General features: G+C 41.9%; 1 protein-coding gene across 2 annotated transcripts in view; it reads right to left on the bottom strand.

Annotated features, from left to right (window-relative positions):
• Positions 1 to 171: 171 nt before the first annotated feature.
• The window catches only part of plxna3 (plexin A3), a 182,819-nt gene continuing 160,649 nt past the window's right edge, over positions 172 to 22,341 (bottom strand). For both annotated transcript variants that reach the window (XM_047360453.1, XM_047360380.1), the window contains exon 38: positions 172 to 6,513. In XM_047360453.1, coding sequence (XP_047216409.1) covers positions 6,418 to 6,513 — 96 coding nt within the window. In that variant the 3' untranslated portion in view covers positions 172 to 6,417. The remainder of the gene's footprint in view (positions 6,514 to 22,341) is intronic.

Here is a 22,341-nt window from a genome sequence, read left to right as displayed (position 1 = left end):
TCTCCATTAATTAGCCTGTACCCTTGGTAGCCTTCGATGGCTGACGGTACTGCAGTGGGGTGGGTGGGGGTATTAGCTAAAGTCAGTTCACATAGGAGGAAGTCATGTGATCTCTTCCATGTGATCAGCCTTTGTCTCTTCCTCCTGAATAGTTACCAGACATAACACAGGTTTTCCTCTTTACACTTTAGTGAAATCACACAAATATACAAACTCAGCAGAAGGCAATGATATAAAAACTGACACAGACCCTTACATGATTCATCATCAACATTACATTTCAAATCAGCAAAAAACACTAATAAAAAAAAGGCAATGGCGAATGGTATCAAAGATGGGCCCTGACTACATCCTGGACATGGCGACAGCTTTTAGAGTTTTCAGTGGGAATTCAAATGTTTCTAGGCGAAGCGACCGACAAACTGATGGTGGCGCTGCAGACCTGCAGGCGGCAAATCAGAGACTTCCAAGGTCAGGCTTGAAATGGCATTAAAGCATAATCAGAACATAAGTTTTTGATATATTTTTACAAATAGCAACAAGGGCAGCTTCCCTGAAACAATAGCAGCAGATTCTTCAGCAAGAATCCACCTGAGGGAAAACAACCAATCAGAGTCTCTGTGTTGCCCTGGTAACACAGAGGGCGAGGCTGTGTCCGATGCACTTTTATAAATGAGCGTAAAGGGCAGAACATAGTCCGGCGTACTGTGAGCAGCGCAGATGCAGCTTTGGAAAAACTAAAAGAAAAGAAGGTGGTCCCATTAAACCAGACTAGGGACAATGAAGGGGGATACACCTGTCAGTGTGGCGCACAGAGCAGCAGTGATGCAGTGCGTACTCATGACCGGTTGCTCGGAGCAGTGTGTCACATGTAAAACTGTTAGATGTGGAGACTTTTTCACATGTTGTAAGGATTGCGTTGACATGTCTGGCGGACGTTTGCAGAGTCGTGTACACCTGACTATGTTTTGCCCTAAACTGTTATTGGTTTGAAATTAATTCCATGTTTTCTTTAATAATTTTAAACTCTGTGACATCTGGGGAAGCCTTTTGATCCGACACTTTCCTGACCTGAAGCGCCGCCAGGATCAACATTTCGAGATCCGGTTATAGCGGTACTCCTCAGCCACCGGCTCGGGGATCCCAACAAGGAACACTTTACGTTGTGTTTAAATCCAGAACAAAGTGCTAATTTGAATGCAGCCGCGGATCTGGAGCCTGCAGCAGCTGAGAGGCACTCGCTCATATGAATATTAATAAACCTGAATCAATAATGATACCATGGTACAATAAAGCCCAGGGAGTTTAGTGACACGCTGTTGCCATGATACAAAGACGGCGGCTAGGATTCGCTGTCAGCTCAGTCGACCAAGCGACCATCTATCAGGTGTGCAAGTGTAGACGGGGGTCAGTGAGGCCCCGCCTACATTCATTTTAACATGAAGTCAGGACAATCCATTTTTCTTTTTCTGGAAAATAAAATAAAAACAACATTCCTGTTTGATCAGCTGCTGCGGATCATATTAAACATACTGAAAACACCCATACAGACATATAAATAATTATTTTTAGGAGTAATACTTTGCTTCAGTTTGTTGGGACTAATTCCCACTACTTCAACATTTCATTTGTTTCTTTTCTCCAAGGAAACCGTTGGTTTCTTCGTTTCATCAGCAGCTCTCTCTCTGCTGTGGAGATAAAATCAATGGCACCTTTAACTGGTTTTAAACACCTGTGAACTCTTCAATGGGACGAAGAGTCCAACAGTCGGTGTCAGTCCGTGGGCTGTTTGCAGAGAGTGGTTCTGATCAATCAAATTGATTGGTTCGCTTCAGGTGGAGAGAAATGAGACGGACGGATCAATCTGTGGGGTTGATTGAAGCGTTTCTCACATTTCAGAACATAAATCTGAACTTCCTCTGGTTCTGAAAGACACATAAAACCCAAACAGAGAAGGACAAATGGGAGGTCCTGTCAGTTTAAACTAAAACCGACATATGAGCTAAGTCATGTTGAGCTCTTCCTTTTTTTAGTGCTGTACAAACTAAGAACCATGTCTACATCCTCCCACAATAAATAAAATCCATCATAAAAAATAAATTAAAATAATAAATACCCCTCCTCTCTGAGTGTCTGTGCCATCAGTCCACGCCCTGCTTTCTAAAACTCATTGCTCCAGGAATTAGACCCAGCCCATCTTCTGCTACCTCCCAACCTCATCCAGAGGACGGACCTGGTGACGCCACCACTGTGGAAATCCAGCCAATCACTAATCTGCTTAGAAATCTGCTTTGTGATGTCAGCCAAGAAGCTCATGTGATTGATTGATTAGTTAGTTACCAAAGAAACGGAAAGCGTCCAGTCCCAAATCATGAAACTCAGGAGAAAGTAGGTGCAGGAGCAAACAAATTGAGCTTTGGTGAGGCTCTGTTGGAAACAGCAGGGAAGTTTGGCGGAGGAAGATCTCTGTGATGCTCTTCTTTAAAAGTCATTAATACGAACACTAATCCAGGATTCTGGGCGTCCCTCAAAACTTTGACTAGAAAAAGTTGTGAAAACCTTATAGTTTTCTAAATATGGTGAGATAAAAAATTCCATTCAACCATCCATCGGTGAGGTGACGTAACGGGTTCAGAAGACACACACATCCTAGAAGACCTTCAAAGTGAGGCCTCCTGGATCCTCCTGATCAGATGACACCTCTGAACGTGGAGGAGCAGCTGCAGCAGCTCTACTTGATCTCATCCTGGATGCTAGAGCTCCTCTCCTTTTCTCCATAGCTTATTTCCTCTTAAGTTTATATATTTATCTTAATGTCTGGATGCTGTGAGCGCTGGAAACTCAATAAAGCTGGTTCTGATTCTGTCTAAGGCAGACCCTAGCAGTCTTGGACCATACCTCAGGAACATAGATGAGAACTGAAATTTTCTGGAGCCACACATCCAGAGGTTCACCTTCAGGTAATCATCTTCTTTACCACCACAGCAACACAGTTATTACTGAAGATGAGGCTCTGATCCATCTATCATCTTCTGTTCATCCGGAAGTCACTCCAGGAACACCAGGTACCTGGACTAGCTCACCATGAGAATTGTGGAGGAGGCTTTCCATGTTTTCTTGGTTAGGAACCATGGCTGTCAGTTCCTGCAGTTCAACCAGGAACTACAGGAACAGAAACTGGATATCTGTGAACCTTACACCAAGTCAGCATTGTGAAACAACTGCTGAGCAGCTAAACTGTTCAGCTTTGGTCTGATCTCCTCCTGCTTCCCCTCGGCTGGTTTGATGGATGAAGCTGCCTCAATTTTTGCTTTCTGCTCAGTATTCCAGCTGTCTCTCCACCTTCCATCCCTTCTCTTCCTCCTCTCAAGTTAGTATGCAGAAACATATCCTGGTCTCATCCTTTCATCCAGATTCTTCTGTTCTACACCTGTTTTTCCTCCCAGGTTTCCCTCCTGTGCTTTCCTCACTTTCTCCTCCTATCAGGACAGTGAGGAGAAACACATTCTAGGCAGTATATTCCCTCCTCTGTAATGACTCAGAGATTGACCTGCGGTGTTATTAGAAGGAACGTATAAAGGATCTGATCGCAGATGTGAAACGATGTAAATCAGGTGATTTAAACGGAGCGACTCTAGAAGAAAAGTGATTTTTCATTGAGCTACAGATATGATCAGTGATTTAATGGGTTTCCACTGCAGCAGCGTGGAGACACAGACACACAGCGGTGGGTGAACAGTGGTGTTGGTACGCTAGTGGCTTCCCTCCCGCTTCTATTAATTATCATCAAAAAATGCAGAACCCTTCCCCCCTCGGGTCCTTTTGGCCCCAGACAGACTAAAATGACAGTGAAACATCGGCAAGAGAGAAAAGAAAGGTGCTTCGTATCTTTATGGCATCACAGAGAGCCCAAAGAGACAATTCATCTGTGCTGAAATATTTTCACACCAAACATCTGGATGTTAGACCTCTGCAGATGTCCTCAGAGGTCATCCTGATTCTGATCTCAGGTCACCAACTGGGTTCAATCTGTGACAGTCTGCAGCCAATCAATGGAGCCCATCTACTTTCTAGATAATCAAAGGAAGAAATAAACATTTCTGACTAATAAATGTGGAGACCGGTGATGGAGCCTGTTGGTAACTAGCAGGCTGACAACTGCTGTCTCCAATCCCACCACTAGATGTCAGTAACTTCAACAAAACAGACCATAAAAAGTACATTTTTACCCTTTTCAAATAAAAATGTATCACATGAAAATAAAATCTGTCAGTTTTTATGTCGTTTTGCTCCTTTTCCAAACATCAGCTATGAAAAAGCAGCAGCGAAGCTGAAGGGAACCAAACCACCGAGGGTTTCTGGGCCCGAATGAAAACGGTTTGACGAGAACACAAATATAAACCTGAGATGAAGAATCCAGTATTAATGTGTTCAGTTTTCACTCATTGGCCATTTAGAGACGTGACTCTCTGCAGATCAGTTGCACTAGGCTTCCTTTCATTTTGACCCAGTAAAAGTGAAGAAACTAAAAGCAGAGACAGATCAGAATCTTTCTGGTACTGCTGTCTGAAAGTGAGGAGCAAACGGACCTCTAAGCGGGACCTAAGAGTCAGCTGTGTGATGTGAAAAGTTCCAGCACAGAAACACTCACACATTTAGAGCATCCCACACCGGGTTAAGGTGTCTCAGGTGGTCCAAACCCAATTTTGCCCAGTTGGTTGCAGACAGTGTGCACACTCTCATTGTGATTTAGATGCGACATCTAAAACAACAAATAAACCTTCTGAAAAGCCCTAAACCTGTTGACATCAAACCAACTGAGCTCTGGTTCTGCTCATAAAAAGTACCAAGATGTCCCTTTTGTTCTGCATCCACACAGAAGGATTATTTGGGCTCGGTCCAGTCTGGTCAGCAAGCTTTCGGGCTGGTTGGTACTGTCTGATCAGTCTTATTCAGGCTCTCGTCTTCCTTCGGACTCAGATGTAAAGTTACGTTCAGCTTTATACAAGTTCAGTTCTTTAAAATCCACAAAGTTCTGATTACATGGTTACATTTCAATATTTTTTCCTTTCCTCTGAACTCTTTTTATACTTTAACATCATTTCAGCTTCATTTTCTTTCCTTTTTCTTTTGTTGTTTACAATTATGGCCACGAGTCTTGAGAGTTCTGGGAGTCTGGTTCGGTAATCCTCCATTCTCTTTGTTCTGGATCCAGATTTGGTCCAGTCCAGTCCTGAGGGAGATCTGTTCTGGTCTTTGCATGGCACTGGGCTTGTAGCTCTCCACAGTATTTCCCCCGGAACACAGTTATTGTGGCGCTGTCAAGCATGGCTATGTGTGGGCACGTGGATCAGACCGGAGCTCTGATCCCAGGTGGTTCTGGTCCTGAAAATGTGGTTCTGAAAGGTTGGAAACCAGATGCTGCCGGCGTACCTGTGCTGGAATGTATTCAAACAGAGTTTCTGTCACGACTCGGTGACTTCCACAGTCTTTGGGTCAGGCAGTACATCCTCCTGGCCAGCATGACTGACCAATGAGGAAACAGGGGGCGGGATCAGGAACAGGGATGGAGGAAAAGCAGGAACAAAGACAGGAAGAGATCGGTCAGTACACATCAGGCTCAGTGTGCTGTGGAAAAAACTGATTGTCCAGAGAAAAATTCTGGCACGGCTCGGCTTCAAAGTTTCATTTCCAAATCCGCGTGGATTCACTTCAGAACCAACATCTGACATCACCTTTAGGTTGGCTCATCCACTTAATTGTCCTCCTTCTCCATTAAAGCTTCAAAAGACCTCATAATCCGAACACATTCCGGTCAGGACCGGACTCTCATGCCTTCCATCAGGAGTAGTGAACTAATTTTCTGAGAGTGGATCCAGATCCTCCTAGGTGGAGCTTTGAAAGGGTTAAAAGTGAGGATCATTGAGGTCCGCATTAATCTCCTCTGTGAAGAGACCCTTTTGTTACCCTGAGACCGGGTCCATGTCCTGAACCTAAAGTCCAGAATGGGCCTCTTCTTCCTCATGTCCTCACTTTACATCAGTCTTTTGATAAAACTGAGCTCAGACTTTAGCAGGTCCAATCCAAACCAACCTGCATCTAAAAGCTTATTTTTTGCTGGGAAGTCACCATTTTGAGGTCCAGTTCTAAATGAATCAATGTGTCTCAGGAAATTATCTGTCCACTAGACGGTGGGATCTGGGGTCCCAATGAGCCAATCAGCCAATCAATCCATCTTGTGACCAATAAATTACTGATAGATTGATTGCTGGTGATGCTGAAACTGTTGCTGTTGTCCATTCGGTCCGACTTGGACCGTTTCGGCTGACTGTTCAGACAGTTCAGGAAAATTAAATTCCCTCCCTCCCCCGTTCCTTCTTCCCCCAACCCATGAGTCTGCTGATCCATCGCCTGGCCTCAGCTGCTGCCAGACATCAGGTTGATGGCTTGCTCCAGTTTGTGCCTTAGCTTGTGTTTCCGACAGTACCCGTCCCGGTCCAACGCAGTCAAGATCTGCAGATGGAGGGAAAAGACAAAGACAGAGGAAATCCTGTCAGGATTTATTTATAAAGGATATTTGAAACGTGTCTGTTGGATCTATCCCTCTGTTCATCGAGGCCTCATGCTACTGAGACCCTGCAGAAACAGATCTGTAGAAAGGCGTGCAAAATGCACCCTCCCCACATAACCTATTAAACTCATATAGGGACCTAAACAGCAGCAAATGAGAATTTAACCTGAGGATAAAAGCAGACAGTTGTACCAATTCAATTCAATTCAGTTTATTTATATAGCGCCAATTCACAACACATGTAATCTCAAGGCACTTCACACAGTCAGGTTCATACATTCCTATTAATCCTAATCATTGAACAGTTCAGTCAGATTCAGTTATTTATTCAAATTGGATAAAAAGTTTTTCTATCTAAGGAAACCCAGCAGATTGCATCCAGTCAGTGACTTGCAGCATTCACTCCTCCTGGATGAGCATGTAGAGACAGTGGACAGTCACTGGTGTTGACTTTGCAGCAATCCCTCATACTGAGCATGCATGTAGCGACAGTGGAGAGGAAAAACTCCCTTTTAACAGGAAGAAACCTCCAGCAGAACCAGAACCAGGCTCAGTGTGAGCGGCCATCTGCCACGACCGACTGGAGGTTTGAGAGAACAGAGCAGAGACACAAAGAAGCACTGATCCAGGAGTACTTTCTATGGGAAGGAAAAGTAAATGTTAATGGATGTAGCTCCTTTAGTCGTTTCATCTAGAAAGAAAGAACAGATAAACTCTGATCCAGTTTTCAAGGTTAGAGTCTGAAAGAGAGAACATAGAGTTAGTTACAGTAGAAGCTCAGTCAGTAGCCATGTCTAGGAGAGAGAAAGGGTTAAACACTGAAAGACAGGGACATGTGGATCATCTGTAGAAGGTGAGCATTAAGTTGTTGCCAGCAGAAGCTTGGACGATGCCCCTCTCCAGAAAGGTGTCACAGGTAGACACAGAGTCAAGCCAGGTGTAGCTTCTAGGAAGAGAAAAGAGAGAACATAAAGTTAAAAACTGAAATAACAGCAAATAATGCAAAATTGGAGAGTAGTATGAGAATGTAGCAAAGAGGATGAAAGTGGTCATTATGTCCTCCAGCAGCCTAAGCCTATAGCAGCATAACTACACAGATAGCTCAGGATAACCTAAGCCACTCTAACTATAAGCTTTATCAAAAAGGAAAGTTTTAAGCCTAGCCTTAAAAGTAGACAGGGTGTCTGCCTCACGGACTAAAACTGGGAGCTGGTTCCACAGGAGAGGAGCCTGATAACTAAAGGATCTGCCTCCCATTCTACTTCTAGAGACTCTAGGAACCACCAGTAAACCTGCAGTCTGAGAACAAAGTGCTCTGTTAGGAACATATGGACCAATCAGATCTCTGATGTATGATGGAGCTAGATCATTAAGGGCTTTATATGTGAGGAGGAGAATTTTAAATTCTATTCTGGATTTAACAGGGAGCCAATGAAGGGAAGCTAAAATAGGAGAAATATGATCTCTCTTTTTAATTTTCATCAGAACTCTTGCTGCAGCATTTTGAATCAGCTGAAGGCTTTTAACTGCATTTTGTGGACATCCTGATAGTAAAGAATTACAATAGTCCAGCCTTGAAGTAACAAATACATGGACTAGTTTTTCAGCGTCACTCCTGGACAGAATATTTCTAATTTTGGCAATGTTCTGGAGGTGAAAGAAGGAAATCCTAGAAACCTGTTTAATATAGGATTTAAATGACATGTCCTAGTCAAAAATAACACCAAGGTTTTTTACTTTATTACCGGAGGTCAATTTAATGCCATCCAGGTTAAGTGATTGACTAAGCAGTTTCTTTTTTAAAGACTCCAGTCCAAAGACAACAACTTCTGTCTTGTCTGAATTTAGAAGCAAAAAATCTAAAGTCATCCAAGTTTTTATGTCTTCAAGACATGCTTGTAGTCTATCTAACTGGTTGGGCTCATCAGGATTTATGGATAAGTAAAGCTGAGTATCATCAGCGTAACAGTGAAAATTTATCCTATGCTGCCTAATAATTTGACCTATTGGAAGCATATATATAGTAAAGAGAATTGGCCCAAGTACTGAACCCTGTGGTACTCCACAATTAACCCTGGAGTTTAAAGATGATTTATCATTTACATGAACAAACTCGAATCTGTCAGACAGATAAGATTTAAACCAGCCTAGCGCTGTTCCCCTGATCCCTACAGCATATTCCAGCCTTTCTAAGAGAATATTATGGTCGACTGGATCAAATGCAGCACTGAGATCTAACAGAACCAGAACAGACACAAGTCCAAAATGTCTAAAATGGGGCTGGTAATCAGAGGGAACACTTCCTTAAATAATTTGGTTGGGATTGGGTCTAACATACAAGTTGAAGGTTTAGATGAAGCTAATATTTCTGATAACTCAGGAAGCTCCACAGGATCAAAACAGTCCAAACACAAATCAGGTTCTGCAGTTATTTCCAATGTTGTCTCACTTGCTGAGGATGAAGTAATCATCTTCAGGAGTATGTCAAAGATTTTATTTTTAATAGAATCAATTTTATTTAAGAAGAATCCCATAAAGTCATGACTACTGAGAGCTAAGGGAATGGATGGCTCAACAGAGCTATGACTCTGTGTAAGTTTAGCAACTGTACTAAAGAGAAACCTAGGATTATTCTTGTCCTCTTCTATTAATGATGAGAAATAAACTGTTCTAGCTTGGTGAAGTGTCTTTTTATACAACAGTAGGCTATTTTTCCAGATTAAGTAGGAATCCTCTAGGTGTGTAGAGCGCCATTTTCTCTCCAATTTTCTAACATTGTGCTTTAAAGTACGCAGCTCTGAATTAAACCAAGGAGCTAGCCTCCTATTAATAATGTATAATGTATCACGCAACGATGAAGAAACACTATGAACAAGAGAATCAATTTATGAAGGGGAAGAAACAGAATTATTGCCCTCCACTGTGCTTTTCAGTGATAATGAGGAAATTAAAAGTGGAACAGATTCTTTAAAGGTTGTTACAGCATCACCTGATAATGATCTACTATAATGAAATTTTCTTTCCGTTGTGGAGTACTCGGTTAAATTAAACTCAAAGGTTATTAAGAAATGGTCAGACAGGACAGGGTTATGAGAAAATATTGTTATGTCTTTACACTCAATGCCATATGTCAGCACAAGGTCCAGAGAATGAAGACAAAGGTGAGAAAGACTAAATGCACATCCTTCAATCAAGCGAGGTGTGACAATTTTGACAGGTGGGCGGGACTTCCGGTGGTGGGCCTTCCTGTGACGTAACCGGATATCGTCATTAGCCAGATGTTGTCATTAGCCGGATGTTGTCTTTACAAGGAAGCGAATCTTTCTAAGTGTATGTTTTTAGATGTAAAAAACATCTAAAAACAAAACATGTAGTTTATCCACTTTAAAAGGTCACTCAGGTTAATGCAGGGACATCACACGAAATTCTGATAAAAAGAGAAAACCTGACAGAATTGTAAATTAATTTTGTTTTAACACAGGTTATTTAGATGGATATTTTTACATCTAAAAAACAAGGAGACAAAAAGTAGATACAGAACCTTTCTTCCTCTGCTCAAATATTTGTGTAATCTAATCTGCACCAGTAACTTGTAGATGATCTAAAACAGAGAAATAAATGAACTGAAAAAATAAAAAATAAAGGTTATAAAATCCTCAGTCACTGTTTATTGAATTAAGGCATCACAGCTGTTTCTTGCGTATTGTCTCAGACAGTCTTCACACCAACTGTAGTCCAAGTAATTAAGACGACCGTGCTCCTTCCTGGCCCAAAGTGTCGAGCATTGTCTGACAATTACCATTCCCTGTTTATTGAATTAACGCGTCTGCGCTGTTGCTGAGGTGTCTCGGGGGGGTGTGGCCAAGGGGCGTAACTATGCGCGCTGAAGGTAGCGTAGTCAGTCATCCTGGTTCTATCGAGAGGTACAGCGCAATCTTTACTGGGAGATCGGCTTCAGATCTGGTAGCTAAAATTTTATTTTTAACCAATTACACTGAAATATTTTTAGGAGCACTTGTAAGGAGAAGCTGAAAAAAAAATGTCGGAAAATATTTCAGGAAACGAAGGTGGTGAACATTCGGCTTCTATCGAAAGATACAACGCAATCTTCAGTAGTAAGTATTCATCTTTAAGAATTATTTAAGTGCTTGTGAATGCTCGTTGGATAATAATAATGTTTAACTTATATTCTTTAGAACCCACGAGTGATGAGCTGGATGGTATCGTTTTTACACAGTCTGACTATGGTAATTATTAACTGCAACAACAACATCTAGTTTAGTCAACTGGTGAATGCTATTTTGTGATTTAAAAAATAAATGAGATAAATTCTACTTACAGATTTAACAAGAGACGTATTCCTGAACGTTGGAGAGGTCAGCGTTTGTAACCGTCTGCCTCCGAAAAAATGAAAGTTGAGACGGAAACTTGTTTTTAAAAAAGACAATCCGATCCCAGCTAAACATGAAATAGAGGGCGAAGCCATTCATGTACCACAGTCACCTGACCGTGCGCCGGAAAAATTAACAGCTCCGGAAGAGGAGAGTAAGTAAGAAAATAAATATATATATATATATATATATTTATTTCTAAGCATATGTTTTCACAGGTCTATGCGATATTGCAGACTTGTTTTAACCCCTGATAAAATATTTTACAGATATATCAAATGATTTAAACCAGAATCCAAGCATCAATAACATTCAGCAGAACTGTACCAGTTCAGTGCAGGAAGAGTTGGAACCGCCCGGAACCGTTCAAATACCCCGTGTACGGAGTAAGTTATAGTTATATTCAAATCTTCACAGAAACAAGATTTTTTTTTTTTCAAAAGACCTGCATTGTAAGGTAACTTTATTTTGTTTCACAGAATATCTTAAATTGAGGAAAAGACGGCGACTCTGTGCTCTTTATACCAGGGCAAGGCTTGTTAAAGGTTTATTGAATGGTAAGTTTAATTCTTCTTATACTCATTTACCTATTGAATTAATTCGCATATTTCATTAATTTATTTTTTCTTTATCTTTCCAGAGGCAACGTTGATGGTGGAGCAGATTTCATCGAGACCTGGACAGCAACATTGCAGACAGAGAGTTTCTCTATCCTTACGTGACCGTTGTAATAAAGCATCATGTTTAACGCTTCTGGCTGCATGTCAGACATTGTTAGTGAAACATTGCGCTGATATCAAGGTAATTTAAACTGATCCCTGGGTCTTCTTCTTCTTCTTCTGATGTTAATATGGAAAGCCAGATCACACTTGTGCTGAATGAGATAAGGAATGTTGTTGCTCATCTTAATTAAATTCCTGTTAATGCTGATGTGGCAGATAACATCGGGTTAAATGCATCTCCTGCTAACAGTGAAAATGTAATAAATCAAAATCTGCACGGTGACTTTTTACACTCATTAGAACAGGCTGTTGAAGATTTAAATAGAACACCATCTCCATCCAGCATTCAGCAAAATGAATCAACGTCAGACGCCGCTGATCATACTGGGCAGCATGGCGGCAATTTAAATCCAGAGGTTGCAGTCAACCCTGATCAGATTGAGGGAGATCATCCTGCGACTGTTGAACGTGAACGTTTTAATAACATTGAAATAAGGAGACCTTTTACCATCCCGCCTCCCTGCCCTGGTCATGTTCCTGATCTTGCTACAATCTATATAAACATCATGCATATTCTCACTGAATTAGCCGATACTGCAAGATCGTTAGCCAGACGTAACGATGTTGTGCAGCTAGAATTAGTCGGGGAAAATCTGAACCGTAACGTCACGTTTACCATTAACGATGATGGGAATATGATTCTGCCTGCTTTTGAGAATTTTCTGGATGAGTTAGTACAGTCCAACGCTGAAATGCCTGCAGATAATAACCTGGAATTTGTTCTACAGGTAGTTAATGACCCTGCAGGAGGGTCACAACGTAAGGTTAAAGTAACGTTAGACTGTGAACTGATTAATAAGAAAAAGCATCACCTGTATATTGTAGATAATACCGGTAATCAGTTATGCTTTGCCATTGGTCTTGCACACGTCTCTGACTCTAACCTTACTGATAATCAGGCTTTAGAGCTGGGGAGGGAGTGGCAACACAGGGCTGGTTTAGATGATCAGACAGCAGTAACTTTCAGCGACATTGGTAAATTTGAAAACATTCTAAAGAGAAAAATTGTAGTGTTTCACAGAACCGTTACAGACTCTGCAGCTCTGTGTAAATTTGAGACCAGTTTCCCTGATCGATCAAACCCTCTCTTTCTGCTGCTACTATGGGATAAAAAATCTCAAGGGTTTTATAGGATCGAGATACATCTGTGCATATTGTTACGGGAGCTATGAAAAGCCAAACACACACCATTGTGAAGGCTATTGTCCGGTGTGTCACTCATACCAGTGTATGCGTGAAATTAACGAACCTGTCGCCTGTGCAGGTTGTCACAGAATCTGTCGTAACTCTTCTTGTTTCAGTAGACACAGGGAACCCCGTAAAAGACCTAGTCCTGACAGGCCTATGAGTGACTGTGAGTTGGTAAAACTGTGCAAGGTGTGCAAAAGGATATACGTTATTCCAATCAGCAAGCAGGATAAACCACACGTGTGTAAAATGCCGTATTTGTGGTGAGAATATACGTCCTGATTTAGATGTGACGTGCGATGGTCATCTGTGTTACATTCAAACCACCCAAGCCTGTAATCAGTTAGATGATAAACTGGTTTTTTATGATTTTGAATGCTTCATTGACGAGAACGTTGTGCACATCCCCTATCTGGTCTGTGTTAAAACGCTGAAAGGTGAGGAATGGCATGCTTATGGATTGAATTGCACCCAAAAATTACTTCTCCATTTCAGGAGACCGATGTACAGAGGCTTTACCTTAATAGCTCATAACGTGCGTGGATATGACAGCTACCTGATTCTCACAGCTATGCTGCAGTTAGGCATTAAACCTCATCTCATCATGCAGGGAAGTAAAGTTCTCTGTTTAACCGACCCTGATTACAGGTTAAAATACATTGATAGCCTGTCCTTCATGTGTATGAAGCTTAGTGCGATGCCGAAAGCATTAGGTTTTAGTGATAAGACCAAAGGTTTTTCCCCGACCTATTTTCCTCTGAACAACATCTCCAGTATGTGGGGTCTTTTCCTCCTCCATCCTCCTACACTGTAGAACGCATGAGCCTTCAAGAACAACAGGTGTTTAACAGCTGGTACAAAGAAGCGAGCAAAGAGGTCTTTGACTTTGAGAAGGAAGCTCTTCGTTATTGTAAAAATGATGTGGACATTCTTTATCAAGGTTGTGTTAAATTCAGGGATGAGTTCTTTAAGAAGACAAGTGTGGATCCGCTTAAATGCGTCACGATAGCCTCAGCCTGCATGAAGGTTTTTGTAACCAATTTCCTTCCTCCTAAAACCTTGGCCATCCCCTCACCTCTGGATTACAGGCGTAGTAGTAAGACGTTTTCTAGCACGTCCATTCAATGGCTTGGCTGGATTTCAGACAGCAGAAAAATTGACATCAAACATGCATTAAACATTGGGGAAAGGAAAATTGGTCCATATTCTGTGGATGGGTATGCAGAGATTAACGGTGTCAAAGTTGCGTTTGAATTTTACGGCTGTTTTTTCCACGGCTGTAAAAAGTGTTACATGCCTCATGACAAATGTCCGTTGAGAGGGGTGGCATTTGAACAGTTTTACGCAGCCACTGTTGAGAGAAGCAAGGTGTTACAAACTGTGTACGGCCTTCGTATCGAGGTCATCTGGGAGCATGAGTGGACTGAAATGAAAAAATCAGACCCAGGGGTGATCAGCTTTCTTGAGAAAGTTAATGCACCCGAACCGCTATCACCCCGGGATGCTCTGTATGGTGGTCGCACCTGTCCTATGAGGTTGAGGTACACAGCGAGGGCAGGTGAAACTGTACACTATGTGGATTACACATCTCTGTACCCTTATGTAAATGCTAGCTGCGTCTTTCCCCTTGGGCACCCCACCATCATTTACAAAGATTTTGATGACCCCAGCAGCTACTTTGGCCTCATCAGAGCTGTGGTCTACCTCCCACGAGGGCTCTTTTTCCCCGTTTTGCCTTACAGAACATCCCAAGATAAACTGGAGTTTATTCTCTGCCGCACATGTGCTGAAATAAATAACCAGTCAGGTCCTTGCAGGCATAATGATGAGGACAGAGCTCTGACAGGTGTGTGGGTGAGTGTAGAGTTTTGTAAAGCGTTACAGTGTGGTTATAGCCTAGCTAAAATCACTGAAGTTTGGCATTTTGAGAAGACCAGCGACACAATCTTTAAAGGTTACATTCACTGCTTTTTAAAGTGTAAGCAGGAGGCTTCAGGCTACCCATCTGAAGCGGTGGATGAGGAGAGCAGGTCAAAGTATGTCGCAGACTACAAACTTCACCAGGGTATCCAATTAGACACAGACAAAATCGAGGTGAACCCTGCCAAAAGACAGGTAGCGAAACTGTGCTTAAACAGCTTTTGGGGAAAGTTTGCTCAGCGAAGTGATCTGTCTCAGACCACAGTCATCACTAACCCTGATGAGTTTTTCAGCTTCATGTTCTCGAGTAAATACAGGGTTAACTACTTCCATTTCTTCAACCCTGAAATGTGTGTAGTGCAGTGGAACTACAGCAAACGTGTCATCTCTCCCCCAAGCAAGGTAAACAATGTCTTTATTGCAGCATTCACCACCGCTTATGCACGTTTAAAACTTCTCAGCAGCATGGAGAAGTTACAGGACAGATTGATTTATATTGACACGGACAGTTTGATTTATGTGACAAAAAGTGGTGAAACTCCTCTGGAATTGGGGAATTATCTGGGTGATCTTACTGACGAGTTAGACAGCATTTCGGAGTTTGCATCGACAGGACCCAAGAGTTATGCATACCAAACTAAAAACCGTAAAAAAGTAGTGATACGTGCTAAAGGCATCACTCAGACGCATGAATGCAGCGAGAGGGTCAATTTGGACAGCATCAAAGGGCTGGTCCAGGGCTACTTACAGGGGTCAACTGAGGGTGTCATTGAAATTCCTCAGCACACGATCAGGAGGGATAAAAAGAGATTCCTCTTAAGAAATGCTGCATTTGTTAAAAGGTTTCGGTTGGTGTATGACAAGAGATGCCTTTTTTCTGACGGGACAACTCTGCCTTTTGGTTATTAGAGCATAAGAAGAAGAAGAAATAAAATAAAAAGGTCCATGGAGATTGATTTTGATCCTAGATTTAGAGCGCCTTTCTCATGTATGATAATAGGACCCAGTGGTTGTGGAAAAACCTTTTTTGTAAAAATTGTTTTGCAGAACTGTAATCATGTCATGGATGTTGTTCCAGAAAATATTGTATGGATTTACACATCTTTTCAGCCGATGTATGCTGAATTACAGAAGATGAATAAAAATATTACCTTTGTGGAAGGATTGCCTCATTCTTTTGAAGACGAAAACCTGTCTCCTCCTGATCAGAATCATCTGATTATTCTAGACGATGTTATTGCTCAAGCCTCAGATGATGAAAACGTGATGAAGGTCTTTACCCAGTTTCGTCACCATCGTAATATGAGTGTTATGATGTTGACTCAGAATGTTTTTCATCAGGGAAAGTTCAGTCGCACTATTAGTTTGAACTGTAATTATATGGTGTTGTTTAAGAACCCGAGAGATAAACTCCAGCTGAATATACTGGCCCGCCAAATGTTTCCATCTCAAAAGGGTCTCTTCTTGGAGAGTTTTGAAGACGCAACGAGAGAAGCTCATGGATATTTAATCATCGATTTTACGCCTACCTGCCCAGAACATTTCAGACTGAGAACGGGGATACTTCCTCAGCAGTGGCCTGCTGTGTACGTACCCAGAACAAAGTAAGTCATCATGTCAGCGCGTATAAAAAGGAATTTACCATTATTCAGAGCTTTGTACCAGGCCTGTCCACAGAAACGTAAAGATATTCTCGCACACTGCTCTCCCGACTTTATTCAGGCTCTGTGCGAGATTGCTCTGAATATCCTAAAAGGTAACATTAAACTATCACCCTCTCAACACCGACAATTGAAGAAACAAAGAAATATCATCAGATTGTTGGGTGATAAAAGAACCGGGATAAAAACTAAACAGCTGGCTCTCAAAAAGCAACGAGGTGGGTTAGGGTTATTCTCCCCATCTTAACGGCTCTTGCACCCTTGATCGGTGATCTAGTGGGTGGAATCATCAGGAGATAATGTCTCTCAGAACATCATACACTGGTATGAGTGACACACCGGACAATAATATGGAATATGTTTTTACATTCACACGTGAAAGTGGATACAGAGCATTTGCCTTCATTAAAGCTGAAGCGTGCCCCAGTCGTACAGCTGGAGAGACAGTAACTTTTTTGATCAAAAGAGATGCTCCTAATATCCTGAGTTTGAAAGTGGAGTCTCTTGCGGCCATGAGACAAAAAGAATCATTGGCTCTTGTAAGTTTAATTTTAAGGTCAACAGAGTTTAAAAGAAGTCTCTCGCAGAAAAATATGTCTGCATGCAGGGGGCCTAGGAGATGTACCTCCCTGGAATTTGCCGTAAAGCCTGCTCTGCTGTTAAGACCTTGGTTAGGGCCGTTAGTTGTAACAATAGAGTTCAGAGCACCTGCAGTGTCTTTATAAAAAAGACCAGAGCTAAACTGGCTTTTTAAAGAATCCTCCGAAAAGTTTAACAATGTCTCAATCATGGCTCTATATGGATGTGTAGCGCTGGATTGTGAAATCATTCGATCTCCGAGAGTGACGTCACACTGACTGAAGATGGTGTTTAACGGGTAGTTGATGAGCCCTACAGGTGCATCATCTGGCAGGTTTGTTCCATTCTCGTTAGTAATTTTCACTCTGAGATGCAACAGCGTATCGTTGAGATCCAGATACTTTTCTCCGTCTCCCGGAATGAAAAACTCGATCGGGCCTCCATCAGTGATTGCTGATAAAGGCTGGATCTCGGTGTAAATTTTATCTTCGATCGATAGCTGCGTCATCGGGTCAGAAAATAAGTCCAACTCTGCCAGCGTGCACTCTGATGATTTGTTATGTAAAAGAGCCATTATTTAAATATATCAAAACTTGTGGATGACTTCCTTCCTCTTCGTTTGTCAGCTGCGACTGATCTCCTTTTTCGCGTTTGTCGTTGTTTTTTAACCATCCTTAAACGATCACCAGGGGGTCTGATTCTGGGTCTTTTGGATAAAACCATAATTCCTGAACCTTCTTGACCGTCGGTGTGTGTAGAACCACTCATTTTACTCACGGCTCTACCGATGACATCCGAAGCGATATTTGATGCAGCCGTTTTAAGATGGGGTTTTGCAATTGCAAATCCTTTTTTAACCAGAGGGGATACGAAGCGGAATAATTTTGAAAATAATGATCCAATTCCACGTCCGTACATAACCGGGGCCCCATAAAACCCTGGCAGATTACCGCCTGATTGACTTACATAGTAATTTACAAAGCGATTTGGATCACGTCTCAGACTTAGCTGTGCCATGTTCTCTCTTGCCTGCTTGATGCAGTGTTGAATGACCAGCGTAATATGAATGATAATCAATCAGTCTTAGAGGTTATATACATATCTCTGGAATAGTTTATACAAATAAAATTTATCTCAGGCTACGTTGTGATATCACCGGTCTGAAGTGTAGTCTTATGACGGTCTTTCCATAGACGAAATTTACAAGAACATTTTGGTCCAATTGAATTTTTATATGGATATTTTCAATATGTCTTCTGGAAACTGGAAGGTAGTGGGCGGGGTTAAACATCAGAGTAACCATATCACTGAAGTCGCCTTGTACTTTGACGGTCCGCAGTAAAGGCGCAAAAGTGTCGCCTACTATTTGCGGGCTGACCACGTCGCTGTAGCAGTATAGGTGATAGAAACCAGCCTTTATATCTGCTGGAAAAGGAGCCAGTGTTGGTTCAGATACATGAATCCATTCCCCTGGTTTCACACCCATCATATAAGCTAGAGTGTTGAAGAAGTGTTAATAAATAATTGTAACCGTCATTTTCCTTGGCCAGAGCTTGCATGTCACAGAGATCGGCTTGGAACTGTCTCAATGGTCTGGTGACAAAAACTCTGTTTCTCGGGAACTTTATTCTTGCTGGTTTATGTAGAGTATAGGTATCTTCTCCCGATAAAAAATCTTTAACTTTTTCAACCGCTACCTTCTTCCCCGACCTTTCTAAACCCCCTAAACTTCCCGGATTTGATGGGTTGCAATATACATTTCATATACATGATCGTTCTTTCAGACATCCCAGTTTTATGCTCACTCTGACGACTACTTGTTAAATAATGAAAAAACAAACACCTGAGGGAATATTTATACTTCTTTTTTTTTATTTTGTACCCGTATTTAATAGAGAAACAGAAAAAAACACATTCAGATAATAAAGATCAATTCAAACATTGCAATCTTTAAAAAAAACAAAACTGTTATATATGTATACCAGTAGAAAGCCGAGAGAGAATACAGAAAAGACAAAACAAGTCATCAATCATCTGAGATTGGATCGTAGCACTCTGAGACAGAGTTAAGCTGCTTGAGACAATCATTACCGCTCATCTTATCGTACATATCAGTGATTGCACTATGGAAGCCTTGTACCGATTTCAGTTCATATAAAACCGTCTCTGCAATCGTTTTCACTCTGAAGTCATCTGCTTGTATGCGTCGAAGTGTCAGAAGTATCTGAATAGCAGGAAGGAGCTTGGGGTTTACGAGTTGTCGCACGAAGCGTTGAAAGTTGATCTGGTAATACTCTTCCTCCAATATCTCCAGGCACGGATGCTGTCGTTGGCTCGGGTGGTTCGTAATGCACCCATAACAGGTTTCTTTGACATAGTTCAAACAGGTTATGTTGAATAAATGAAGTATCGCTGTTTTCACCGTATTGATGAGAGCGCTTGAGATCCAGCCGTCAATTTCATCACCCTGATTACTCTCCTCCTCTGGTGAAGGCTGAGGAGCAGGTATCGGGTCTGGAGTTTGTGGGGAGGGTGAGTAGCTGATGGTTGCCTCGTCCTCCACGATCACTCTCTTGTCTTCAGGTTGGATATCTGTGTGTACAGACTCAGCCACGCATAGCGGTGAATAGAGGCCGGGTGAAGGCGGATGATACAATCTGAGGTTGTATCCTGTCGGTGTCCCTGAACTGAATAGGGACTCAAAGAGCTGTGACGATGAGGTGGCTGGTGAGTAGAGGTCTGGAGAAGGTGAATGATACGGCCCGGTGTTGAAGCTTTCATCATCATGATCGGGAGAGAAGACGGTCTCTTCTTGCTGGCTGTAGAGGTCCCAGTATAGTGTTTTCCCGTACGCTCCATACATTCTCAAGGTCTGCCGCCCGCCGTTATGAAGAAGAAGAGTCTGTGAGCCCGCAGTTAGACCCTGATATATAGCGCAGGAAGTTGGGAGGGTCCTCAAGAAGGGGAGTGGGTCCTCAAAAGAGGGTGGGCTTTAGATCCACAACAGGGAACGTCAGGATTCTTTTCACTGACATAACATCAATCCAGCAGCGTGAGTTTTCGAAAAGGTTGGAAAGACGCTGTCCAATTTCATTCATCTTCTCAACCCAAGCATCATACGGTAGAGCCAGCACAGTCTTGAATACACCGCAGTTCTGATTGAATGCCTCCAACACAAACAGATCTGAGGGGGTCGTCTGGTTATTCTTGCGTTTGCTTGCCTGAAAAGACCAGCGGCCATTTGCTGTGATTTTTGACCCCCACACTGCACTAAAGAGAGGTTCTCTCGCAGCTATTTCAACATCGGAAGGACACATTCTCATCCTTTTTGCTGGTCAAGGAGAGCTTTCATCTTCATCCTCCCTTTCGTACACTGAGACTGATTCAGGGTTATCGTTAAGGTGTGGGATTGCCAGTCGTAACACAGCCCAGTCGTTGTGGGTGAGAGTACACAGAGCCAATGATCCATTAAATACCTTGTCTTGATCCAATTGATACAGGCAGAGCTCTCCTATTTCGTACATGAAAATATACCCCCAGCTACCGCTCAGTCCATATGGTTCCAAAGACCACTCTTCCTGCAGAGTGTCAAACGGAGGCCTTTGTACCTTGCATAGGTAATATGTTGATTTCTTCGGGGCATCCAATTCACGGCGCGTATGCCTGTAGACGGTTACTGGGGTTTCACACAGGAGAGACGTACGTCTTAGCTGACCTGAGGCCTGTTTTTCATCCATTGTTGTTGGTGAAGTTTAATCATCATCTGCAGAGTATGTTACGATAGGAATTCCGATAGGTATCTCAGACGAGGAAATAGATGATGTAGATGGTTGTTCATCATCTTGGCACATCTTGCTTTTCTCCCCGGTTTGATGAAAAACTCTCTTAACTCTAACCATTGTTCAACAAGTGTTCTTTTCCAGCGAATGCTGCAGGTAAATTGTTGCATTTTCCGCTAGTATTTAAAACAAACACTGAAGAACGCCCCTCTGTTTTTTTAATTCGTTGATTCTAGATTCGCCCCCTAATGACAAAATCCTATCAGCGCGCTTAGTTACGCCCCTTGGCCACACCCCCCCCGAGACACCTCAGCAACAGCACAGACGTGTTAATTCAATAAACAGGGAATGGTAATTGTCAGACAATGCTCGACACTTTGGGCCAGGGAGGAGCACGGTCGTCTTAATTACTTGGACTACAGTTGGTGTGAAGACTGTCTGAGACAATACGCAAGAAACAGCTGTGATGCCTTAATTCAATAAACAGTGACTGAGGATTTTATAACCTTTATTTTTTTTTTTTTTCAGTTCATTTATTTCTCTGTTTTAGATCATCTCTACAAGTTACTGGTGCAGATTAGATTACACAAATATTTGAGCAGAGGAAGAAAGGTTCTGTATCTACTTTTTGTCTCCTTGTTTTTTAGATGTAAAAATATCCATTTAAATAACTTGTGTTAAAACAAAATTAATTTACAATTCTGTCAGGTTTTCTCTTTTTATCAGAATTTTGTGTGATGTCCCTGCATTAACCTGAGTGACCTTTTAAAGTGGATAAACTACATGTTTTGTTTTTAGATGTAAAAAACATCTAAAAACATACACTTAGAAAGATTCGCTTCCTTGTAAAGACAACATCCGGTTAATGATGATATCCGGTTACGTCACAGGAAGGCCCACCACCGGAAGTCCCGCCCACCTGTCAAAATTTTCACACTCCGTTTGATTGAAGGATGTACATTTAGTCTCTCTAAGGTGGGTAGGTTTGTTAATGTTTTGATCAAAGCCAATTGAGTCTAAGATAGCATTAAATGCTATATTTAGGCTATCACTCAGCATCAACATGAATGTTAAAATCCCCCTACTATAATAACTTTATCTGTATTTAACACTAAATCAGATAAAAGGTCTGAAAACTGATCTAAAAATTGAGAGTAAGGGCCTGGTGGACGGTACAAAACAACAAACAGAAGTGGTTTTAGTGCTTTGCAATTTGGATGAGGAAAACTAAGGATTAAATATTCAAAAGAGTTGTAGCTATTGATTGGTCTGGGACTAATCAATAAATCAGACTGAAAGATGGTTGCTACTCCTCCTCCTCGCCTAGTATTTCGAGGAATGTGAAAATTTTAATAATTAGTAGGAGTTGACTCATTTATAGTAACATAATCCTCTTGCTGCAGCCAGGTTTCTGTGAGGCAAAATAAATCAATCTGATTGTCACAAATCAGGTCACCAACTAACAAAGTC

The sequence above is a fragment of the Girardinichthys multiradiatus genome, chromosome 1 (genome assembly GCF_021462225.1).
Source record: "Girardinichthys multiradiatus isolate DD_20200921_A chromosome 1, DD_fGirMul_XY1, whole genome shotgun sequence".
NCBI classification, from domain to species: domain Eukaryota; kingdom Metazoa; phylum Chordata; class Actinopteri; order Cyprinodontiformes; family Goodeidae; genus Girardinichthys; species Girardinichthys multiradiatus.
This window is presented reverse-complemented; position numbering and strand designations above follow the sequence as displayed.